The sequence below is a fragment of the Thamnophis elegans genome, chromosome 7 (genome assembly GCF_009769535.1).
Source record: "Thamnophis elegans isolate rThaEle1 chromosome 7, rThaEle1.pri, whole genome shotgun sequence".
Classification (NCBI taxonomy): domain Eukaryota; kingdom Metazoa; phylum Chordata; class Lepidosauria; order Squamata; family Colubridae; genus Thamnophis; species Thamnophis elegans.
Genome location: NC_045547.1, coordinates 66,382,735 through 66,407,261, shown reverse-complemented (window position 1 = coordinate 66,407,261; position 24,527 = coordinate 66,382,735). Strand labels below are relative to the sequence as shown.

The following is a 24,527-nucleotide window of genomic DNA, read 5'->3' as shown; positions in this document are numbered from 1 at the left end:
ACACGTGTGCCATAGGTTCACCATCACGGATCTATAGCATTCAATAATTCTGTGTACATTATATCTAAAGGATGCAGGCTTGTTTATGGCAGTGCTTAAAGGGTCTTTATAACTTTTGTATTTCTGGTGCCTTTTGATCATATTTGGGAAAAATAGAATATCTTTCCTATTTCATGCATTACAATTTGCAAACACTGGAATGTTCACAATGTCAATTGTTGTCAACTATTAAATCTGGAAAGTATCAGATTATAGAAAGGTCTTCTGGAAAAAAATATTATATCTTCTATCTTTATGACTTAGAACAACAATTTGGACTTTTTTTTAACCTGTTCACCTCTCCCATTAAACTGGCTATGACACCACCACCAACCTCTTATAGATTGTAAATTACTTAGGAATCAACTTGATTTCCAAATATTTAGTATTGTGATTGTGGGTCTATCTTGGATGCGCTTTCTTTTGCTTTCTATAACATCTAGGGTTTCTAATTACAATATTGCCCTACCTTTTAGATAAAATGGAAAGATATTGCTAAATATTTTGATTTCAGTCTTCTCTTTATTGTCATTGTACTTAAATACAAAATTGGTACTGAACATATTTACAATTCCCCTTGTAGAAAACTAGTATTTTGGAAACTGCACTCTTACATGTATTACCTGAGAGTAATCTCTACAAAAGAGAACATATTTATTTTGAATAAAAATGCATGGAGTTGCTCTTCAAGTTTATTAAATGCATCAACAAATTTATGCTACAGCATTAAAGTAAATTTAGGTATTAATAGTGACCACTAAAGTATTTCTAAAATATCCATCCCCCTCCCCTAAAAAGAATATGGGGGAAAGGAGTATATTTCTTCCCATGGGTTCAGAATTTACCACTTAAATATACTGTTTGATTCTGGTAAGGAAAAATAGAAAAAAAATCATTTCAAGCTATATGTAGTAACAAAAAATACCCCTTATACTCCTATTTAGAACTGTTTTGGACTTCTAAAACTTTACAACTAATAATAAATTACCTCTTCTGTCCATCCCCCAACCTTGTCCCTCTGAATGTATTATTATGATTTAAATCAAGATGTCTCTTACCTTCTTCTTCACTTTCGTGTTCCACTACTGCATTTTCTTCTTCAAAACTTCCAATACCTGATTCAATTTGAGGGGGCTGATGATGTTGCTGACTTATCTTGATGCGAATCAAGTTAATTTCCTTTTTTAGAAGCTTTGCTCGTTTGCTCCGAGACCCACTGGATTTCATTGCACAAGTAAGATCAAGTTTTTCCAACAATTCTTTCAGCTGCTCTTCCAAAGACATGTGCACTCTGTTGGCAGGATTCAGTAACCTATCCACTGAATTAAAACACAGGCATTTACAATACTTTTCTATAGTATGAGGAACAGTATGACTCTGCTGCACAGTGATACTCAATTAAACAAAAACTATTAGGTTGCTATTTCAATTGACTTATATTGCAAACACTAAAGCAGCATCCTATGTTAACACAGGACCTGAAGTTCGATCCTAGTTATTATTTTAAAACATTAAATCTCCCTATGCCTGTGTGGAATGATTTTGCTGGCATAAAAAGTTGGATAGCATATATTTCAAATTCAATTCTTGGCACCTTAAGAACAGATAATGCTGCTACGAAATAAATAACTATGACCTCATCTGGCAATCAGCCAGGGTAGATAAAAAGTGATTTTTTAAAAAAAATAAAAAAAAATAATTTAAATCTGATTTTTTTAAAATCAAATTTGTTTTAATAAATTGCTTTTGGAGTAAAAATCTATCTTAGATAGTTTTCTATTTGATACATTAATAATTTAATTTATTCAGTATAAAATGGAGCTTAGTTATGTAGCATGAGGCTGCATATTCTGCAATATTTACATTTTTGATAAACTCATTCAATGAATCCAAGCTCTGCAAGCTAAATAGGAAACCTTCATTTTGTTTGCAAATAATAATATTAAAGATTCTAACTACCACCAAGAATAAGTCCTTATATTTAAAGAGTACCTGTCATTTCAGATCTATCATGGTGGCGCCTATTAACTGCCATCCACTCACCTGCTGCCCGTCATAACCCTCACTTTGTTGTGTCACTGCCGCATCACCAGCCATCCCATTAAAAGGAATGGGACTGTCGGTGAGTCAACAGCGGGTCAGAGGAGGAGCCGCTGTGGGACAGAGATGACAGTTGCTCTTTAAAAAATATTGAATTAAATCAGTGGTTCCCAATGTGAGACCCACTCCCCAAAGGGGGACAACTTGATTTTTAATGGGGGCAATTTAAACCTTGTTTAAACCAAGTTAATGGCCTTCAAGGCTTCTTCCATGTGAGTAGAGTTCACTTGTTGAGTAAAGTAAGAATTATATGTCACTGGGGGTGTGCGTGTCAGGATTTTAAAGATGCTTAGGTGGGGCATGGCAAAAAAAAGGTTGGGAACCATTGATTTAAATCAATGCCTTTTTATCAGTGATTTAAATCACCGATTAAAATCAAATCCACCCGGCAGTCAACTAACTTAATAAACTTGATAAATTGCTATAAAATTCATTCCTCCAGCAGCAATCCAATATGGAGTATGCTACTTTTAATAAGTATTAATGAATTCAATTCACACACAAAAATCACATTGCACATAGATTTTTACTCCTGAAGCACAGCACAAATAGTTGTCACTTACTCCATTACAAGGTAAGAACTGGCCAAATCTAACCTCTGCCTTAAAGTTAATGTTCAAATCAGCTTTTAATTTTAAGCAGCCAAAATGATTTCTGTATTACTCATGCAGTTTATTTTTGTATCTCAAAGTATTACTTCAATGTTTTCAACATGTGTCATGTGGTGTTAGAACTCGGCTATATGCATAATCAACCAAGATACTAAGCAGCCTCATTAAAGCCCCTGTTTTATTTTATTTTCATAGTACAAAGCTCTATAGTAATAAAGGCCTCCAGCCGTTCTATTAAAAGAAAATGCAATTAATTTCTGGAAGAGACATTTATATCTAATATAGCCCTGAATTAAGTTGAACTTTATTCCTAAAATTATGAAACATTAACATCTTGGGGAGGCACTTATTTAATGATGCAGAACATACATTATTCCACCAGTCCTTTCTCAGTAAATAAATTAAGATGAATAAGGCAATCAATACCTCTTTACAGATCTACTAAACTGAATTATTGGGCTGTCATTATGCTTTTGCTTTCCACTTGTACTTAAGTAGGAATTCATATTAATTGTATAAACAGTACAAAGCTAAGATCCAAGGTTTGACTGTTGCACCTTGAACAAAAGAATGATCTTTCTTGAAACATGATTGGAAAGTAATTGATAAATTGTCACTGTAGCAGTCCTAGTAAACAAACCACATTTTCTGAAAGAATAAATTTAATACTAATATAATAATAATAATTTAAGAAATAATTTATAGCAAAGCAAAATTCCTCTGTAAAACTCACCTTCCCTGCCATGTGAATTTAGGTTAAAAAATCTAGTACAGCACTATAAATACATTATATAATTAAAAACTACTAATTAAAAATATCTGTAAAGTAAGATACTTAATTTACTACATTAATAGATCCACACCTCCCTACACCAATCATTCTCTCTCACAAATACAAACCAGCTTGGGATATATAGAGACATTATCTTCCAACAGAAAGAACAGTGAATAAATAAATATAAAGATGACAATTTGGGAAGAAACAATAGGAAGGGAAGTAGAAATGGTTCCACCACAAAACCACGGTAGACTAAAGCGCGCTCGACGAAAGCGCGTACGTGACATCATCACAGCGCGACGAAAACAGCACGCTGTGAGCGGTAAACTTAAAATTAACGCGTAAATCTAAACCTAACCCCCCCAAACCTAACCCTAAACCTAACCCTTACCTTTACGTGAATCGGCTTGCTTTAATTTAATTTTAATTTAATTTATTTTTAATTTTATTTGTCGCGCTGCTGATGACGTCATGTACGCGCTTTGATCGGGCGCGCTTTAGTGGACCGCGGTTTTGACGGGTCACGGTAGAAATATAGACAATTATGAAAACAGAGAAAAGTTATATTTAAGCATTAGAAAAAAAGCATTTCATTCAGGAAACAGTCTCTTCCAAGCAATCAAAAGCACATAACAAAACATAACACAGATATATTTCAAATAGTGTCTCATCTTTTCCTTTTTTCTTATTAATAGCAATCCATCCACATCACCATTCAATTTTAAATGCAGAACTAATTTTAAAACAATTTCTGGTACAGGATTGTCATTATGTACAGTTAATTATGTACAATTCTTTTCTAAGAATGTAGAACAACATGGCTAAAAGTGTTCATTTATTGCATAGAATAACACGCAAAAATGTCTGTTCATATAAAAATGTGAAAGTATTGCTGCAGTAGTTGACATTTATCTCCTTACCATCTTCCCAGGTAAAAGGTGGAGGAGATTCAAGTTTAGGCCGTTCAGGTAAGTGCATTCCAGTTTCATTATTATATCCAATTGCTTCAGCCTCTCTTCTAGCTTGTCTCAAAACAACACCTCCTTGATCTCTTAACCGCACAGCAGCCCTGTAGAATATTGTATCTTTTGCATTGTACTTCATACAGTTCTCAATAATAAGGTTGAAATCTTCTTCAAACTCATCTAGATTTTTATAACCTTGGCCATCTAACTGTTTTCTCATAGTAGAAAAATCCATGGGATGTTTGATGTGATCCAAATAATCAGGAACCTGAAATACAGATTTTAAATGGAAGACATGTAGATAGGATGTATGGATAGATAATTATGGGAATGCATGAAACCAAAACATGTATTTTGTTCCATGCACTGAACACAATTAGCTCAGAAGTTCAGTTACACCATTTTAGAACGGGGGTGGGATGGAGAGTGGGGTGTTGTGGTTTCAATCCAGATGAACCAAACCCTTGCAAGATGTCAATCATGCTGGTTTTTATCAAGAGAAATCTGGAGGGGTCTTACAGGATAAATAGAACAAGGCTGATACATTCTGTACTTATTGCATGTCTGTCTTATTCCACTCTTTCCTCCACCTTAAATTGCATGTTGCCATTCCTTCTGTGTCTTCTAAATTCCAGGAGCGAATATTTAACTGATCAGCAACACTCCTCAATAATCCCATTACTTTCTTTTCTTTACGTCTTTTTGTTGAGTGTTACCATCTGAATAGCACTCCTAGTGACGCTCATGTCCAAGTAATCAGCCCACCTTTCCCACAATCATCCCAATGCTTTCCTTTTCCTCCCTTAGACTTTGAATGCTACATCATTCCACTGACCTTCTCTTTTTCCTACTGTCCACATTCTGGACAACTGTCCATGTCTCAACATGTTGATTTCAATCTGAACACAGGCTGCACAAAACCACCAGTTCTATGCATAGAATATTCTGCACTTTTATATGCACTTTGAATAATATACTGAAATTCAAGATATTGTTTTAAAAAGCTGCAACGGATTATTAGAAAATATTAAGAAAAATCAAAATGGTCTGATTTTATTTTACACTTTTTGACATTTAGAACTTGACTCTTGCATCTTATAAGCATCCTATATTTAAATCAATTTTTTTGGTTTCAAAATGAGTTTAACCTAATTAAATTAATTTTAACATTTAAGACTGGATTTCCAAGGAAGAAATGGTGAACAAAGCAACTTGGTTTGAAGCGAAGCAGATGATCATAGTGGAATGAAGATTCAGAAAATAGACTGCTTCTTTGTAATTCCTCTGCAGACAAGGAGGACTTGAAATCACTCACAAGTATTTGAAACAGTTGTTCCTCACAAGGAAACAATAAGGTAACAGTCTCTGCTGGGTTTAGATCTCTGGAAGATGAAGCAATAATCATCTTGCTCAAACCCTGGTTTGGTGCCTCAAAAGAACACTGGATTTCCATATTTTTTAAAATCATTTTTGGAAACTGCTTGTTAACTAGTTTTAAGCTATTAGAAGCTTTTGGATTTTATAACACTGAGTTACCTTTAATCCTTAGTGAAAGAAGTTTCAAAATTTAAGGACTTTTTTTTTTCTGGAATAAGCAGCAAAAGGCTGATTACAGGTAATCCTCAATTTATGGTCATTTGTGTAATGACTGTCCAAAGATGTAACGGACTGAAAAAAACTGAGTTAGACTGTTGCAGCTTTCCCTGTAGTCAAAATGTGACTGCTTGGAAACCAGCATGTATGGTTTCAGCATCCCAGGGTTTATGTGATCACCATTTGCAACCTTCCCGGAGAAGCATACAATAAGCAAAATCAATGGGAAAGCCAGATTCACTTAACAATTATACGGCTTGCTTAACAGTGATCATTCCCTTATGGATTATGGCAAAAAAAGGTTGCAAAATTGGGCATCTTCTCTTAACAGCTGTATTGCTTAGTGATGGAACTTCAAATCTGAATGCTGGTCATGAGGACTACCTGTTAATCTTTGATGTTGGAAAGTTGCAAATGGATTAAAATCCATATGGATTCAAAATAAGACTTTGGATTTAATTAGAAGGAATCTTTCCTATGTAAAAATGGTTTTGAATTCTTTAAAAAAGTGTTAAATAAGAATTTAAAAATCCCAGATTACAATGTCTGTTTAGTGACTGTTCAAAGTAATCACAATACTGAAAAAAATCTGGTCTAGGCACTTATAATCAACCTTCACACTTATAACTATTGCAACACCTGTATGTTCAATGGCAACCATCTCACATTTGTGCTTGATCGCAGGTCAATCCTAAAGTCGTGTGACTGTAGATGAAACTAAAGATTACAATTAAAGAAGAACACCCAAACATGACTTATAATAGTAAATGAAGCAAAATATTTTAAAACAAACTGAAGGATATTTTTGAACAATGGACCCAGAACTTCATTTTAAGAATGCCTGCCTATATAGACTGTATTTAAAAGTACTACAAAAAAGAACCAAGGTTGATTTGAAAATGAATTCAAAAATGACAACTTACAAGAATGACAAGGAAAAATATGTCATACTGGATATACAAAAGAAATGAACTGTTGTTTTAATAATAAAAAGGGATAATTTTCCTATACCAGAATACAAAAAAAAAAAAAAAGGCTTGTTGACGCTTTGTAGAATGATATGAGAAAGGACAAAGAAAAAAAATGGAAAGAAATAATTATTTGAAGGGATTAAGAGCAAGACTGTTAGAAATAAATGGAATGAATATAAAGTAAATAAGTACAAAATAAATATGTAGTTATTTGTGGTAACCCTTAATGGACATTTGTTGAAATCAAGAGAGAGATGACTAAATTTTATAAATTTGTTGTAGATAAGAGATGGGATATGGAAGAGATCATTTGTTGTATTTTAAAAGAAGGTAATATTAAATTGTTTATACTATGAAGGGAGAAGTAATCTCTTTATATATATTTTCTTTACCATATTCTTACTTTTTCTTTTTTAATTTTTATGATTTTTTTTCTTTACCTTTTATTTTTTCTGTTTATTTTTCTAGGTTTGTATTAGATAGTACTATTGTACTTCAATAAAATTATTTTTAAAGACATTTAAGTCAAATAATCCAGAACTATGTGTTCAAAATATTAATCTCTCAGATTTTAATATTATATGCATTCAAAATTTAAGAAGCTACTGAAGCAATTCAGCTTTTCTCTGTCTAAATTTAATGTAGTTAAGTTATATTTTATTAAACTTTTTTAGTCAAAACAATAGATATTATGCCTCTTACATTCTACTGCATCAATGATTTTTTTGATATATTAGAAATGTTTAATTTTACCTCTTTAAGATTCACTGGTTGAGCAAATATACGAGCAGAATCCTTTTCCTGTAGCTGGTCCAGTACTGAACGCAATAATACAGTAAATGGAGTCAGTTGAAGCTCCAAGGCAACCTGTTCCACTTTGATCTGCACAACAGAGGACAATTATAATCTATTTTATCATCACTGGCTACTTTGCTCCTATAATAAATCATGATTAAAGCTCAAACTTATTAAAACTACACTTAGTGATAAATTCTACCACTATAATGAAACTTTCACAATGAAGTTATAGGCAGAAGGAATATGCATATGTGCATAACTTTTTAATACCATAGGAAAATAGGTAACATTAATTAATTGCAGAAATTATTTATTTAGCATTTACTTGATCAGTTCAGACTTTAATTATATACTTTATAGTGCACTTGATCACTTAACAAATCCAACTCTGGCATTTGTTAATAAATTGTTAAGCCTGGTAGGAGGCAAACTGACATGTAAGAGTACATCTGACATGTAACTATAATGCTCTCTTAAAAGATTCAATAAACACCATACTTAACCTTGGAATTGATTAAAAAGGAGATAAGGCTAATTGTTTTTGTTTGCTTTTTAAAGCTATCAATTCTGAAACACAATTTAACAAAAAATAACCATAAAATAGTAATTATATATTGATTATTCAGGTTTCTCCTCCTTTTCCAACAAATGATTGTTTTTCTACACTTTAAAAAAATATATGATTTAGCAAATATGATGATGTAGGCATCATTAATTTATAATATAGATTTATTATTTCCTTCTTTCTTTGAGAATAGGTTTTAAAAATATTTACTAAGCTGAACCAAAATTCATCATATATATAGTGTCACAACCCCTGGTAAGCCCCAATTATGGGAGGAAGCTAACAGCTTCCATTATCTGTCAATCGGCTCGTCACAAGAGTCCATCACGACAGAAACCCAATATTTTTACTGTTGCCTTTGTTACACATTTTGTGTTATATTTGTGCTGATAAATAAATAAAGGGAGACTAGTATAGATCTATTTCAAGCTATTTAGCTCTCATCAACTAGCCATCCCAGTAAGGGTGTGTGTGTGTGTGTGTGTGTGTGTGTGTATATATATATATATATATATATATATATATATATATATATATATATATATATATATAAAAACTATATAACTATAACTATAACTATAACTATAACTATAACTATATATATATATATATATATATATATATATATATATATATATATAAATAACTATATATATAACTATAATATAATATAATAAATACACACACACACACACACACACACACAAACACACACGAGAGAATCCCTATAGTTGCAGTACTGGATAACACTATTGTTGGGGTAAGCAACATTATGCAAAATATAGAATGGAAATAAGAAATAATAAGCTAAAGACATACCAACATAATAATACTTCCTCATATTTTAATAACTCTGCAAACCACCCCTGAATCTACCAGGTCCATATACCAATTCAAACATTGTTTTTACCTTGTTTTTTTTTAATTCTTATCTCTTCTCATCCTCTTGAAGATCTTATTAATTCCAGCCAAACTTGATTACTTTCCCCTTTCTCTCAGCTAATTCACATTCTTAAATGCATATATACCAGTAAGTAGTTTCTGTATAACAACTGCTTTAGAAATGAACCATTCATAGTTATGATGATGAAAAAGTAGCTTTGCAATCATTGACTAAATTTAGATTTTCACAGCATTTATCACATTTGCCATTGCTGCCAGTTAAGTACACACTGTTCTGATCCAGTCCCCCTCTCCCCCTCCCCCAAGAAATCACTGAAAGAAGCTATCACCACCAATACATCACATTCCTAAAAAATACTTTCTTTAATTGGCTGGCAGCAACTGACTAAAATTAACAATTAATCAGTTTCACACTAAAGGCTTTTGTTAAATTCCTAGTGTCTTCTACTTTGATTAGTTTCAATGTGTATTCCTCATTGTGTACTTGTGATCTTCTAATCCCAACCTCTCCAATGAATGTAAACCCAAACATTAATTCTATTTTTGCTAATTATCACAGCACTGCAGTAAGCATTCCAAAGGGAGAAGTGGGAAAAAGGGGCTGTAAGTTTTTTTTTCCCTTTTTACTCGATTTCCTTATGAGTTGAGTTCTGAAAGCCTTCCTGGCTATATGAGCTGACTCGCCATTTAGGTTTCTATCCTTCTGATACTCTATAGCAAGGAAAGCTGAAATAAAATCCTAATAACAGTTTGTGTTCATGACTTTGTTAATGACTGAGTTGCTGGTTCCAATTGCGGTCACTTATGTGGACATCTGTAGTTAGCTAACAAATATCTTTATTCACTCTTTAGATAACCAAATCACCTCAATATATTTCTTTTGTACTGGTCACTCATTTTTGTGTTCAATTTATGTTAAATACTTTGTTAATTTTATCTTGCTTTGGTTTAACACACACACACACACACACTCTTAAGTAATCTATTTCTATTCATTCAACTTACTCTTCAGCTTCTCTTTTAAACTACCGTATTTTTCGGAGTATAAGACATCCCTTTTCCCCTCAAAAAAGAGGCTGAAAATCTGGGTGCATCTTATACATGGAATACAGCATTTTTTTGCCTCCGAAACCCCGCCTCCTTCACCAAAATGACTGTGCAGAGCCTGTAGGAAGCTTTCCGAGCTCCTGGGGGCTGGGGAGGGCAAAAATGAGTGAAAAAAGGGCATTTTTTTTGCTCAATTTTGCCCCCCCATCCACAAGTTTTACCAAGATACATAAATTCCTCTAATGTTCTACTACTCCACTATGTATTTTTATTGCATTTTCCCTATCAAATGCAGCTACTTTACTTTTCAATTGTTTTTCAGATCAATGCTTTACACAATCTAACATTTGCTAAAGATCATTCAGGTTTTAGTCAATACACCTTACCTGCCTACAAAAGTACACATACATTCACTTCCTAAAATCAGAATATCTCTAATTAATCACCAAAAATATTTTTATGAATTTATAAACAAAGGGACATTACAGATCCTTGGTTCAATGTTAAATTATTTACTAATCATACTATTTACAGTATCTACATGCAAACTGTACATCCACTATATACAGCTCTTATTTCATTTAGCAACCAACCTGCATTTCCATATATATGAGCAAAGATCTCAAAATTCAAGTCTATTTACTTTATATACTTTCCGTGAATTAACACAATCATCTCTGAATTAACACAATCATCTCTGTCACATTCACATATTTCTCAATGACTTCCTGAATGCAAAAATCTGGTTGCATGTACCCTGCCTGGTGTAAATAATGCTGTACTTTGTATGCTTGTTCATTGTCATCTGTCTCCTATCTTTCTGTTCAGAATTCTGCCCAGCACTATTACAGAAACTCTTACTAAGACCTCTATACTTCTGAATTTATTCATTATCTTTTCATTTGTACAAGTGAACAGTACCCATATTCTTTCAAGTGTCAGGCAGAAGTGAAATCATCACATGCCTGTTAAATATATTGCATAGATATTCCTTAAGCAAACTGCAGTAGCATTTAATATTTCTCCAGTTGTATATCCACACTTGCAACCTTAAAACTTTTAAACATTTTACAGCACTTTATCTTATCTTTTATGTTTACTTTCCTACATTTCCTTTGCCTCTTTTATTCTTAATAATTTGTTCCCTTCCTTAATTAAATTCTTTGTAATTTCTTGTCTCTTTTACATAAATATTACTTTGCATATGTCAGGGTTCCAAGTAACATCCCTAACAGGCTTCCAGGCCTGACAACATACTTCTTTTTCTCATCCATAGCTTCTTCCATCTATCAAACATAGTTTTTCATATTTTTACTAGCATAACTCCATATATTTCTCTGGTACCATATTTCTTTTCATTCTGCATCAAGCAAGCTGTATAACTGATTTCCTTATGTCCATTTTACATTCATCTTGTTTGCAGATTACACAAGTTTCTAATACTTTTTATGCAGGATAAATACTTTTTTCTTTCTTCAATAATTTATATTTCCATTTTTGCTTTACTTATTTTCTTTTCTTCTTTGCCCCTTTTTCCACAAAATCCAGTTTTGACACACACATACATACAAAATGTTCTTTCTACATTCAGAATTTTTCATCATCCTTGCATTTTTCATTAATTATCTTAACATTTCACCAAAAATCATGAAATTATTCATGTAGTTTATACTTATACTCATTCCTTTCCCGAGTGTATGTATAAAAGACTAATGATTTAAACACAAATTCAAAAGAGATGACCTTTTATAAATAGACACACATCAGTCATAATTCTCATTCCTTTCAGACCAAACAGCCCAATCACGTAACCTGCACTTGTTCTAGTTATGCTAAATTAGAATCAATCCCCCTGCCCCCCAAAAAGAAGACAGCATTCTGGACACTTTTGCAAATCATGGAAGAAGCTGGATTATGGGTAAAAATAAGAGTGAAAAAGAAAAAATAGAAAGTTAAAAGAAAAATAGGACAATGAACTGCAATTTATAGTGCAGCTAAACAAGTAGTTTAGTTTGGTTGCTCAACAATGAGACACTGATAGAGTGGGCACAGCAGTGCCTGAATTTTCAGTGTTGTATGAAAATAGTATATCTTCCTTCCCCTGTCCTTACCACTTTCTATAGAGGGAAAATTGAAAGCATACTGTTATATTGTATTACTGTTTGGTTTGTAAGTATTACTGCTTTGGAATGAAGGTTATACATAGAGTGGTAAGGACGGCAGAAAAGATTATTGAAAATTGACTTCCTTCTATCCAAGGCATAGCATATAAGCGATGCTTAACCAGAGTCTGCAGTATTGTCAGGGATGCTACACATCCTCTCGATGACCGTTTTTATTTGTTACCTTCTGGGAGGAGGCTTCAGTTTCTGAAGCAGAACAACTGGATTCTGTAATAGCAACAGCACTCAGACTTATATACCGTTTCACAGCCCTAAGCGGTTTACAGAATCAGAATATTGCCTCCACCAATCCGGATCCTCATTTTACTGGCCTCAGGAGCATGAAAGGCTGAGTCAACCTTGAAACAGTCAGGATTGAGGGAATCAAACTCCTGGCAATGTGAGCAATGTTAGCCTGCAATACTGCATACTAACCACTGTGACACCAAGGTACTTAATAGCTTTGACCCATATAGTATTAAATCTTGTTAACTCTCAAGACTTTTGCTTCCACTATGTATTAAAGATGAACTGTCATTAATGTATGCATGTGTTATTTTATCTTATAGATTACTTTTTTCTGAATATTTTTTTTTGAAAATATTCATTTCTAAAACTTTGTTGAAGGGGAAGGTGAGGTTACAGCATTTGTTTTACATGAAGTACACTTCAGAATCTTAGATTTAGATTCAGAATTTGAATGAGACTAAAAATGTAGAACTGTTCAGGCACTAACACACCTACAAAGAATAAATGGATTTCTGAAAAAAGAATTTTGTGCTATTTTTAAAATATCAAAAGGATGCTGATTATTAGAAAATAATGCTGCTATAATAATTTTCCTATTTTTATTTATACGTAATCAGTGTTAACAGCAATGTTCAAGTTAACTTTTGGGAGTTTTCATATTTATCAAATTCTCTCCCCAGTAAAATGAACAATTCACTTATTTCTTTCCAACTAGTTAACTCACAGTAATTAGAAACTTTGTACAGACACTGGTAAAGCAAAATATAGTTCACCAAAACCACAAGTGAACTGAAACTGTCAGACTATCTGAAAAAACTCTATAGAAGTACTTCTTAGACTTGTGTTTGGGCAGAATGAGTATCATAGCAGTATATTTGCTGTATTAGAAGACATGGGACAGAGTGATTGGAAAGCCTAGATAAATCATAGAGATTATACTTTCCAAATTCCTGAAGTCAGGGCAAAGACTTATGCTTCTCTATAGCTCCAAACCTTGAAATGTTGAATTATGTTTTATATTCTAATTGCTTCAGAAATTCAAAAGAACACAGGGTTCAGCCTTTCTCTGATGGACTTATTTCTTCAGAAATGCTTCCTATTATGATTATCAGTAACACTCAGGTTTTAAGAGTATGGTCATTGGATATAGTACAAAGATAAAAGAAAAAAAATATTGAAAAAGTAGTCTTGGTTCTTTATGGATTGAGCAAAACTACCCTACTTTCACAAAGGTATCAACTGACTTTCTATCTGTTAATAGAAAAAACACTACTGCTATGGCCAGCCTAAGCACTTAAACAAGAGATGTAATCTTGGACTTGCTAGAAGGGGCAGTGTAAGAACACATGAGCAGTTATTTCTAGAAAGTGATTAAATAATGACATAAATGATCCAATATTGCTGTCCCTTCCTTCTACCATCCTAGATGATATCATTAATCCTCACTCTGGTGCTTGCTATTACAGTAGATCTTTTGTAAATGGGAAAATAAAATGTCTCCTATTACAGGAGAAACAGCCCTATCATTTCCATTCACTACCAAGTGAAACTTAAGGTATGTAAACTCAGACAAAATTGTCAACAGTTTTATATACCTGTTCTCTTTTTAATTTTTCTCGTTTTCGTATAAGCTCTATTAATAACCGTGCTCTTTCAAGATCATGACGAAGTCTTTGCCAGTACTTCAATTTCTCTTTTAAGGCTTGTGTTTCTTCATCATCTTCCCTCTTAAGAATGAAAAAAAAATCATGTATTTGTTAGTTTAATTGTAACATTAAGTAGCTACTAACTCTATTGCAAAAACAATTGTTAGTACATTTTGCCTACAGTACAAAATTATTGGCAATGCTTTTTTATCATGTAAAACACAGTATCTCAATTTTGTATTTACAGTTAATTTAATTCATATATTTTACTCCTTGTGTAAAATATAAGCATTCACATAATTTATATTATTCATAATTATAGTGGTATTGGATAATTTTACCCATACATTATTAACTCAAATATGCCAAATAAGTTAATGGTATGTGAAGTAAGGAAATAAAGGTACCTGTTGCGTGTTTCTTTGTGACTGCAAGCTAGACTGTAGTCTTCTCAATAAAGGAACACCATTTCTGGACAATCGTTTAAGTAACCAGTAACTGTGGACTCTTTCTACAAATTGCTTCTTTCGCTGAATTGCCACCTGATTCATAATTTTATTTAATCTGAAACAGGAAAGAAAGAAGTAGCATTATTTTAAAACACTGAACATATTTTTAATTACAAAGCTGACAAGATTTTATTATTGTTTCAAAAATATTCTACTATGTGAACATCTTCATACGGTTCTCTATCCAAAGAAAAACTTTGGGCAAATATATATATTCTTTTCAAATATTTTCCTAATATTGGATACTTGTGTCACAAATTGTTAGAAATCACTTCAAGTTTAAAAGATTTACTGAATATTAAAGAATACATACATACATACATACACACACACAAACACACATTTAAAAACACACACATATATATATAAACATTTTTGGCATGGTGAATTGGTTACAATTATTTAGGTTCAGAATACTATTATCAGTTACAGAAAAACTACAAAATCTATCACATTATTTAATTCTTTTGTACTTTGACGTATTTACTCAGATCTCCAGAGTAAGGTTACAAAACAAACTCTTAACAAACCACCAATAAGTAAATGAATATATTACAAATTTTGTTAATTATTTAACATTTCAGAGTAAGGTTACCAAACTCTCAACATTTAACTTTTAAACATTTAACTGTGTGTGTGTGTGTGTGTGTGTGTGTGTGTGTGTGTGTATGTATGTATGTATGTATCTATGTATATATATCCTTCAATAAATAAATGACACAATTCATTACAAATTGTGTTAACTGATTTTTTTGCCACTTTATTACTATTATATAATGCAGATCTGCATAAAAATTCACAATATTTAAATCTATTAAATTTATGTATTTTTGGAATATTTAATAGACCACTGGTTCACACATATTTGTCCGTCACTTTTATTATTTATTCATTAGATTTGTATGGTGCCTATAGCAACCATCAAGTCACTTTAATTCATGAAACCTTCATAGCATCTTCTTGATCTCCAAGAGCTTAATTTTCAACTGATAGATGAGTTATGCTTGATATATCCTCTAGTTCTATTATTATTCCAATCTTATTTGCTTCATCTAAATACTAAGATGTGCACTCCTGCAGTTATTTCTCAATATAAACAGAATTAGATAATAAAGTATTCTATTTGAAAAAATAAGGTACAATTAAAGTACAACTTACTCCCAGTAAAAAAAACTCTATAAAGTATAAGACTGTTTTGTTTTAACACACTTGAGTGCAGAGAAGCCTAACAGATTCGTATTTGTTAATGCTAGCAGCACATTATCATTTAATAGTTCCATAAACATTTTAAAATATTCTTAAATTCTTAATATTAAATTATCCAGAACACATATATCCAAAATGCTTTAAAGTTACTCTTATGTTAAATATAATCTGAAAATTGTTAGAAATCAAGTAAGGATTTAGTTCTACATAATTTAGTTCTACATAGCTTATTCCTAACTTCAAAGTGCTGTCTGCCAGAAAGGAAACAACAAACTTTAGATATCTGTTCAAGTATCAAGCTAAATAAACTACAGAAATAATTTCTTTGTTTTGCTTAAATATAAGTCATAGACAAGGAACAACGTACATTAGCTAAAGTTGTCTGTTTCATAGCTTACAAGCTTGTACTTGAAGTTCACTTAAACATTTTGGAAATCTGAAGAGTTAAATATTTGGTATATTTAAGATATTGACTCAGTCTTTCATCCTTCCAAAGTGGGTAAAATGGGGACCCAGATTGTTGGGGGCAATATGATGTCTCTGTAAACCACTTAGAGAGTGTTGTAAAAGCACTATGAAGCAGTATATAAGTCTAAGTACTATTGCTATATAAGACACAACAAGAAATATTTTGTTTTCGAAATAGCCAGATTATGCAGTGCCATGATGTAGGATTATGGAAGCTGTATTGCAAAATATGTAAAGGACAAAATTTTGTTTCTTCTTAGCAAGCACACAAAATGCAATACAACTCCCTTCTTTTTTCTCCATAGGATATGTATGCAACTTGAGTAATACCTTAGAACTCTTGTCCAAAAATGTGTTTTTGAAAGCAGCATCAATTATTGATCAGTAAAGTCAATTATGCACAAGAAAACATGTAATGCTTCACCATATAGTTTATTAAACCAAATTGAATAATTCTAAATAGCTGGAATAGACAGCTGAACAGGGACATAATCAAAGTATGCATAATTTCTTTCATGGAATACTGAGTATGGACAAGGAAAAATCAAAACATTAGGATTAGGATCAGTTTACTAAGCTGACTGAAAAGAAATTTAGTAGAAATAAAAAGAAAATACTTCCTCTCACGCCATATAATTAACTTGTGAAATTCATTACTATCAGGCGTGATTATGGTCACTCATCTGGATGGTATTAAAATAAGAGAGGATAAAGGCATGAAGAACAGGTCTATCAAGGCTTTTAAGTCTTGAAAAGTCAGTGTTACTTTGAGAATGGAAATAACATGCCTTCAAATACCAGATGAAAAGAAACAACAACAGGATGGGGTTATGTTCCTACCTCTGGCTTGTATAGCTTCAGATTCAAAGGCAAAAAGATGCTCTGGAGCATGACTGGGCACTCACACAGCAACTCCTTAAAGAGCTGGATTGTTTCCCAGGATCATGTATCTATTCTTTGCAGCTGCGACATTATCCAAAGAAAAATCTTTATTTTAATGAGTTACAGACAGGTGCTACATATGCAAATCCACATACTCCAGGGCAACTTTCTACTTTTGAAACATAAACACTGCATAGCCCTAATGCATATCTAGCACTCATTCTCAATCAGTCACCAGGCTTACCTATTCCAAATCAACACAAGGAAAACAAATGAAAACCATTTGTGACTGCAATTTATTGCTAAAGTAAAATCTAAGAGAATGACTATTTCTAATTTCCTTTAATTGTTAATGATCTGGAGCCTTTTGTGCATCTTGTCCTGAAAAAGCCTATTAAGGATTAATTTTTGCTCCTCATTAATACCTTGGTAACACTAACTGCAAAGAATTTTTAAAAATACTCTTACCTCTGGGGAGGGACACATGGAGCAGATACTGCAGGCATAACTGCACACGTTTCAGTTAGTGTTTTCTTTGACTTTTTAGCTTTTTTTCTGAGCCTTGATGTAGACCTGGTTTTGGCCATGCCCTCCTTTCGGTAAAGGCCATTTTTCATTTCAGCTTCTCCATAAATATTCAGAGGCCTCCGAACAGATCCTGGTGGTGTATGTATATCACAATATGCAGTTTTTTTCACTGAGAATGTTGTGCCACCACCAGTTAATTCTTTCACGGGTTCCATTTTCATATACAAACCAGCTTTTTGAGCGCATGTAACATGGAATGCTGTGTAACAGTTTGCTTTGTGGCACTGAATACAGGCACCAACACCTTTCTGTTTACAGAGGTAGCATGTTAACTTCCATCGGGCAGGGGGAATGTTTTTGACTCCATCTATTGGCTCAATAAAAACGGTATTGGCAAATCCAACCTCTGGAATCCAAAGAGCACACACAACATGTCCCCACCGATCATCATCAGTCTTTTTAAAGGCACCTCCTTTGTTTGGACACAGTACACAGTCTACAGGCCTTGAACGGGATTGCAGACATTGCCTGCAAAGCCACTGGCCCTCAGGTATATATGGCACCCCGTAACACTCCTGATGCACAGCTAAATTACACATGTCACAAAAAAGAATCACATTGCTGTTCTGACATTCTCCATCCATGCAAATACAACAAACTGCATCTTCGTCAATTAAAGACTGATGTTCACCCTGTTTTTGAGTCTCACAGTAAGACTCTTTTTCAAAACGGTCCATAAGAAATTCAAACATATTTTGTGATACAACCGAGACTCCATCACTTTTTCGCTTTTCATTGATTATTTCTAACCAGGCATAATCTTCTTCATCCATATCATATTCCACTTCATTATCTAGTTCTTCTGAGGATTTTTCAATAAATTTATAATAAGTTGGAGGTCTACGAGGTGCAGAAGGTGGGCTATATTCAACAACATGCACTTTTGGTTCTGGAAGAGTACTTGCAGTGGGTGGAATGCCATGTGTGTTTGGAAGAGTTTCACTTTTCTTTTTCACTTTATTGTTTCTGTGCCTCTTTGCTCTCAGAGAGACCAGTGGCCTCTCACTATTTTCTTTATTGCTGTTGCATTCACTTAATTCTTGGGCTGTAAGATCATCTTCCAATATAATCTCTAAGGGTTCAAAGATACTGATTCGGTGTAAGCGACCTTCAATTTCTATTTCTACCATCCTTTGCGCTTGGGCATAGGTTAAGGTTTCTCTCGTAGGGGACCGTTTAATACTGCATGGAGAAGAAGAGTGCCTTGCTGAAGATACTCGATGACATCTTCCTTTCCTCCTCATTTGGTAATGATTACCTACAATTTAAAAGAGTGATTGTTAAAACAGTAAGCTTGAACTATACTATAAAAACAGGATAGTTTACTTTTCTTTCTGAGAGGTAAGGCTAATAACTGCATTTTTAAAAATATGCACTAATAAACAAAACACATAACTTAAAATGAAGAATTCCACATCTGTTTTACAATTATAGTAATCAATATTAGTATCTACCTTTATCCTACATTAGAAACATATTCCTATATTATAGGAACAACTTTGAGACAAAATGAATAGAAAAGACTGCTTTAATTTTAAAAAAGTGATTTGAAGATATGTCCACCCATATTATAATTCTGAAATTCTTACTTTTAGAAGCTCTATTACAGTATTCAAAAACACTGAACAGACCAGGACATTTCTCTAGAGCTCCCTTATACCAATAAGTCAAGAAACATGAGCAAATAGAATTAAGTTAGTGAAGAGTACGGAACAGTAAGATCAATAAGATCTTATTTCCACGTATAAAGATTCTGTACCCATTCAGCAAAGAACCATTTGCAAATAAGCAAAAACATAAACTGTTAGGAGGAAAATATATTCAATAATTTTCAATTCTGTTCCAAATGAATTACCAATACACACTACATTTAAACCTGTATTCAACCATTTGGTTATCATAAATGTAAGAACTGCCAATAAGTTAATCTTTTCACTGGACCAGAATTTCTGAATCTTGGCAACTTAAAGATGTGTCTTCAACTTGAACTCTCAGAATTCCATACACATCTTTAAGTTGTAAAAGTTGAGAAACACTGCAGTGTTTTTTTTCAGGAAGAGACTGGGCAGTCATCTACTGGGGATGAATCATGAAGTGTTCAAGGATTGGACTTCTAAATTACATCTAATTCTCTAAAGTTTTTACTTCTTCCTGTAAGAATTTATATCAGGGTGCATGTGCAAACTACGTCTTAAGTCATAATACCAGTTTTTCTGAATGACATTAACTTATGCTCATAATTTACTTAGATTAGGATCTAAATTTCTTTCTACTTTTGAAACTCATTACAAAGCTTTACTAAAAATATAGTATCCTAAAACACAGTTAACCATATAACTTTTTAAAATTAGTTTTTGAAAGCATTCCCATCATAGATAATGCATAATACCAATTACTGTAGAATAGCTAAGCAATCAAAAATTGATAAAGCTACTATAGACTAAAAATCTCTTTTTAAACAGTATATATGTTAAGTGAAATTATGTTAAAATAATGATAAGAAATATAAGCATGTGCAGAGTTTCATGGAATTAACATTTATCCCATGGGCTATTTAAAATATAGTTCCATTTGTACAACAATGTATTCGCAAATCTTGCATCAAAATAAATATTTACAAAACTCCAAAGCTTATTTTTAAAATAGCATCTTATAGCCAAATTTAGTTTTTATCCAAAAACTGTAATCCTCTTTTACTGTGAATAACTATATACAACTTTAAAAGTATGTTACAAGCAGCAATTTAGAATGTAATTTCATGCTTGTAAAATATATAAGAAGGTTTCAATCTCAAATACAAAGCACACTACAGTTCATTCGAACATTTCTTTCTTAACAATCTTTTACAGTAGGGCATTATTATAATTTTACAGCCAATAAGAGAGATATCCCAGATCTAAGCATGCAGACATATCCCGAGCAGGTAGTCCTCAACTTACAATTATTTAAAGTTACAATGGCAGTGAAAAAAGTGGCATGACTATTTTTCACACTGCAGTATCTCCATGTGACCAAAATTCAGATGCTTGGCAACTGGTTCATATCTATGACAGTTGCAGTATCCAACTGGGTTATATCATCATCTTTTACAACCTTCTGACAAGCAAAGTCAATGGGGAACCCAGATTGACAACATCAGTGTTACTAACTTAACAACTACAGTGATTCATTTAACAACTCTAGCAAGAAAGGTCATAAAATTGAGTAAAACCCACTTAACAAATGTCTCAGCAACAGAAATGTTGGGCGCAATTGTGGCTATGAATCAAGGTCTACCTGTCTACAACATAAAATATCTATATAAACTTCAGAGAATGTTTAAATCAGACATTCTGTCATAATTATTTCAGACAACAAATAGATATGGTTGAATTCCTCAACATAATAATCAAGCTGCAGCAATAACAGTCAACACTTCTTGCAACTGAAGTTAGTATTTATTTATAACCCACTTTTATTATTTTTTACAAATAACCCAAGACAGTGAAGATATCCAAAATACTTTCCTCCTCCTATTTTCCCTGTGGAATTAGTTGGGCTGACAGTGACTGGCCCAAGGTCCACAGCTGACTTCATAGCCAAGGCAGAACAAATTCTGACTTCTTTCTGCTTTCTAGCCTGCTTCCTTAACCACTAGACCAAAATGACTATCACATTAAATATTCTCGAAAACACTAATAAACACATTTTACTATTTGCTGAAATTATGATATCTATTTAATACAAAAACAAGAACACTTGTTTTAACAAGAACACTTTTTTCCAGTTCACTTAAATGATACATTCAGATGAATAATAGTTTATTAAATTTCTATGCCAACTTCTCTCAACCACTCTGGGCAGAGGAGAACCCCTCGTATATATAGGGCACTGCACACCAAGACAACTAGATACAAGAACAGTTTTTCCCCGAACACCACCATTGTGCTAAACAAATAATTCCCTTACCACTGTCAAACTATTCACTAAGGCTCCACTACTATTACTATTAGTCTTCTCATCGATCCCACCACCCATCTCCTCCCACTTATGACTGCAGGACTGTAACTTTGTTGCCTGTATCCTTACAATTGATATTGTTTCCTGATTGCTTATTTGTACCCTATGTTTATCATTAAGTGTTGTATCTTATGATTCTTGATGAATGTATCTTGTCTTTTTTATGTACACTGAGAGCATATGCACCAAAGAAAAAAAATTGTGGCAATCACACTTGGCCAATACAATAAAGAATTCAATCAATTCCTATTCTATTATCTTCATGGTACTCTTAGTAACTCCAGCATCCTAATCCTTTTACACTTTTATGCTCAAATCTATGACCCAGGTGGTCGTCAGAACCTACTGTGGCAGAGTAACCAAGTCAAGGGAAGGGAAAACTGCATTCCACCCAAAAAGTGAAAGTGATCTTCACAGAAATTAATCCTCCCCCCTCCTGACGTCATCAAACCTAACCCTTTCCAGGAAGACAATTGATCCGAAAGCCTGAAACCAGGTTCACAGAGCAATTTCTCCCCAGTTTCCCAGCCACTGCATTCCTTGTATGGGGGGGAAGAAGAAGAAAAGAACATGAAGAGGCCATGAAGCTTCCTCTCTCAGAATGGTTCGCCCCACACGAGTCATCCCCCCAGCCCCAAACATTGGTTTCTCCCCGCCCCCGTCCGCGCCCATCGTGACATAAACACAAACGCTGAATGGCTCCGGAGCACGCCTCTTTTCCCCTCCCACACCCCGCCTCCGCGCCGATGGTTCCTGCCCAGACCCCACTGGCTCCCCTCCCCCACGCCGTCGACGTCCTCCCCTCGCACTCCCAGAATGGTTCCTTCCGCACCAGGCCTAGCAACTCTTTCTCCAGCCTCCTTCCACAGCGCGAACGGCCTCCCGGCGCGCCCTTCCCTTCCTTCGCCCGCTTTCCCCCACCCCTGCCGGGACAATACTCGGGCCGCAAACATGGCGCCCGCCCAATGCCATCCTGCCTCCGCAGCTCTCGGCCCGGCGGAGGCCGACTCGAGAGGCCGCGACAGAGTCGCTTCCCCCCCCCCCTCCTGAGCTCTCCAGCGCTCACCTGAGGGAGCCGCAAGGACGCGGCTGACAGGCCCTCCTTTTTTACTCGAGACACCGAGCTGGGTCTGGACTAATGGCGGAGGCGCTCCTCCGGCTGTTCGCGTCCGGCGGAACGGGAACCGAGGCGGCAGCGGTAACCCGCGCCGTCGCGGCCGCCCCGCGGGTTCCCGGTTGCGGCGGCGGCGGAGGAGGGGGTGGTGGTGGTTGATGGATCCGGCTGCAGCGACGCATTCGGGGCGGGAGGAGGCGGAGCGCGTCGTCAAGGGCCGCAGTCCGGCTGCGGGTTGGGTGCGGAGGCGCCCGTGGCCGAGAATCTTCCCCTCCTCCTCCCCCCCTCGGCACAAACAATGCGGCGGCTTCACCACAGCGCTCGCGCCGGCGGGGGAGGGGAGGGAGGGCGAGAGCGAGCGAGCGCGCTGGGGGGGGGGGAGTTAGGAGGAGGAGCAGGACGTGAGGACGCCAGGCACCTCCCAGCCCCGCGGACGACGCCGACGCAAACGGCAAGAGAGACGCCGCGCGCGCTTTGTGGGCGGAGCCAACGGGTCTTTCTCTCTCTCTCTCTTTCTCTCTCTCTCTTCCCCCCGCGATGTTCGTCACCCCTCCATCAGCCAATCATCGTGGGGAAAGGTTTTAAGGTTTCCCCTCCCCTTTACCCCAAGCCTCTCTCAGGGGACGTAAACTACGCTCGGGGAGCGGGAGTTCGCGCGCGGAGGGTCCTGGTGTGGTTTTTTTTTTGCCGGTTGGGTATCAAAACATGCTGGGTTGAAAAGCGAAACGGCAGTTTGGAAAGCGAGCATTGTTGGTGTGGTGTGGATGGCTGCCATTTTGGTTCGCTCCCAATTAAAGGACGATCGTTTGGGATTAACTGATTTACTGGCAGAGACGCGGATTGCTGAGTACCGTAATTCGTGAGGTGTCCCTTGTGGGGTAATGTCCCTGCAGGAATTCGGGATCTTAATAGAATTCGTCTGCTCCTGCTAGTACAGGTAGTCCTCGATTTAGGACCCCAGTTTGTGTTGTTAAGTGAGACATCAGTTAAGTGAATTTTATGAGCTACAGTGGCACAATGGCTCAAATCTCACCAGGCTCAAGATTGACTCAGCCTTCCATCCTTCCTAGATGGGTAAAATGAGGACCAGAGTTGGGGTCAATATGCTGACTCTATAAACTGCTTAGAGAGGGCTGTAAAGCAGTATATAAGTCTAAGTGCTATTGCTATTGCCCCATTTTACCATTTTTCTTGCCACAGTTAAGTGAATCACTGCAGTTGGTAAATTGGTAACAAAGTTAAGTCAATCTGGCCTTGATTTTGCTTGTCAGTAAATTGCAAAAAGTGATCACATGACCTTGGGACACAGCAAAAGTCTTTTAGTATGAACCAGG

The 24,527-nt window shown here is 35.0% G+C and overlaps 1 protein-coding gene across 6 annotated transcripts in view; it reads right to left on the bottom strand.

The window, feature by feature from the left end:
• BRD1 (bromodomain containing 1) overlaps nucleotides 1–24,284 on the bottom strand; it is a 44,779-nt gene extending 20,495 nt beyond the window's left edge. For 5 of the 6 annotated variants that reach the window (XM_032220755.1, XM_032220756.1, XM_032220758.1 and 2 more), the window contains exons 1-7: nucleotides 23,146–24,284; nucleotides 17,961–19,338; nucleotides 14,835–14,991; nucleotides 14,377–14,508; nucleotides 7,811–7,939; nucleotides 4,449–4,761; nucleotides 1,098–1,358 (exon numbers count right to left, since the gene is read on the bottom strand). In XM_032220755.1, coding sequence (XP_032076646.1) covers nucleotides 1,098–1,358; nucleotides 4,449–4,761; nucleotides 7,811–7,939; nucleotides 14,377–14,508; nucleotides 14,835–14,991; nucleotides 17,961–19,324 — 2,356 coding nt within the window. In that variant the 5' untranslated portion in view covers nucleotides 19,325–19,338; nucleotides 23,146–24,284. Of the gene's footprint in view, nucleotides 1–1,097; nucleotides 1,359–4,448; nucleotides 4,762–7,810; nucleotides 7,940–14,376; nucleotides 14,509–14,834; nucleotides 14,992–17,450; nucleotides 17,564–17,960; nucleotides 19,339–23,145 lie in introns of those variants that run through there. The other variant, XM_032220760.1, reaches the window with a different exon arrangement.
• Nucleotides 24,285–24,527: the final 243 nt, after the last annotated feature.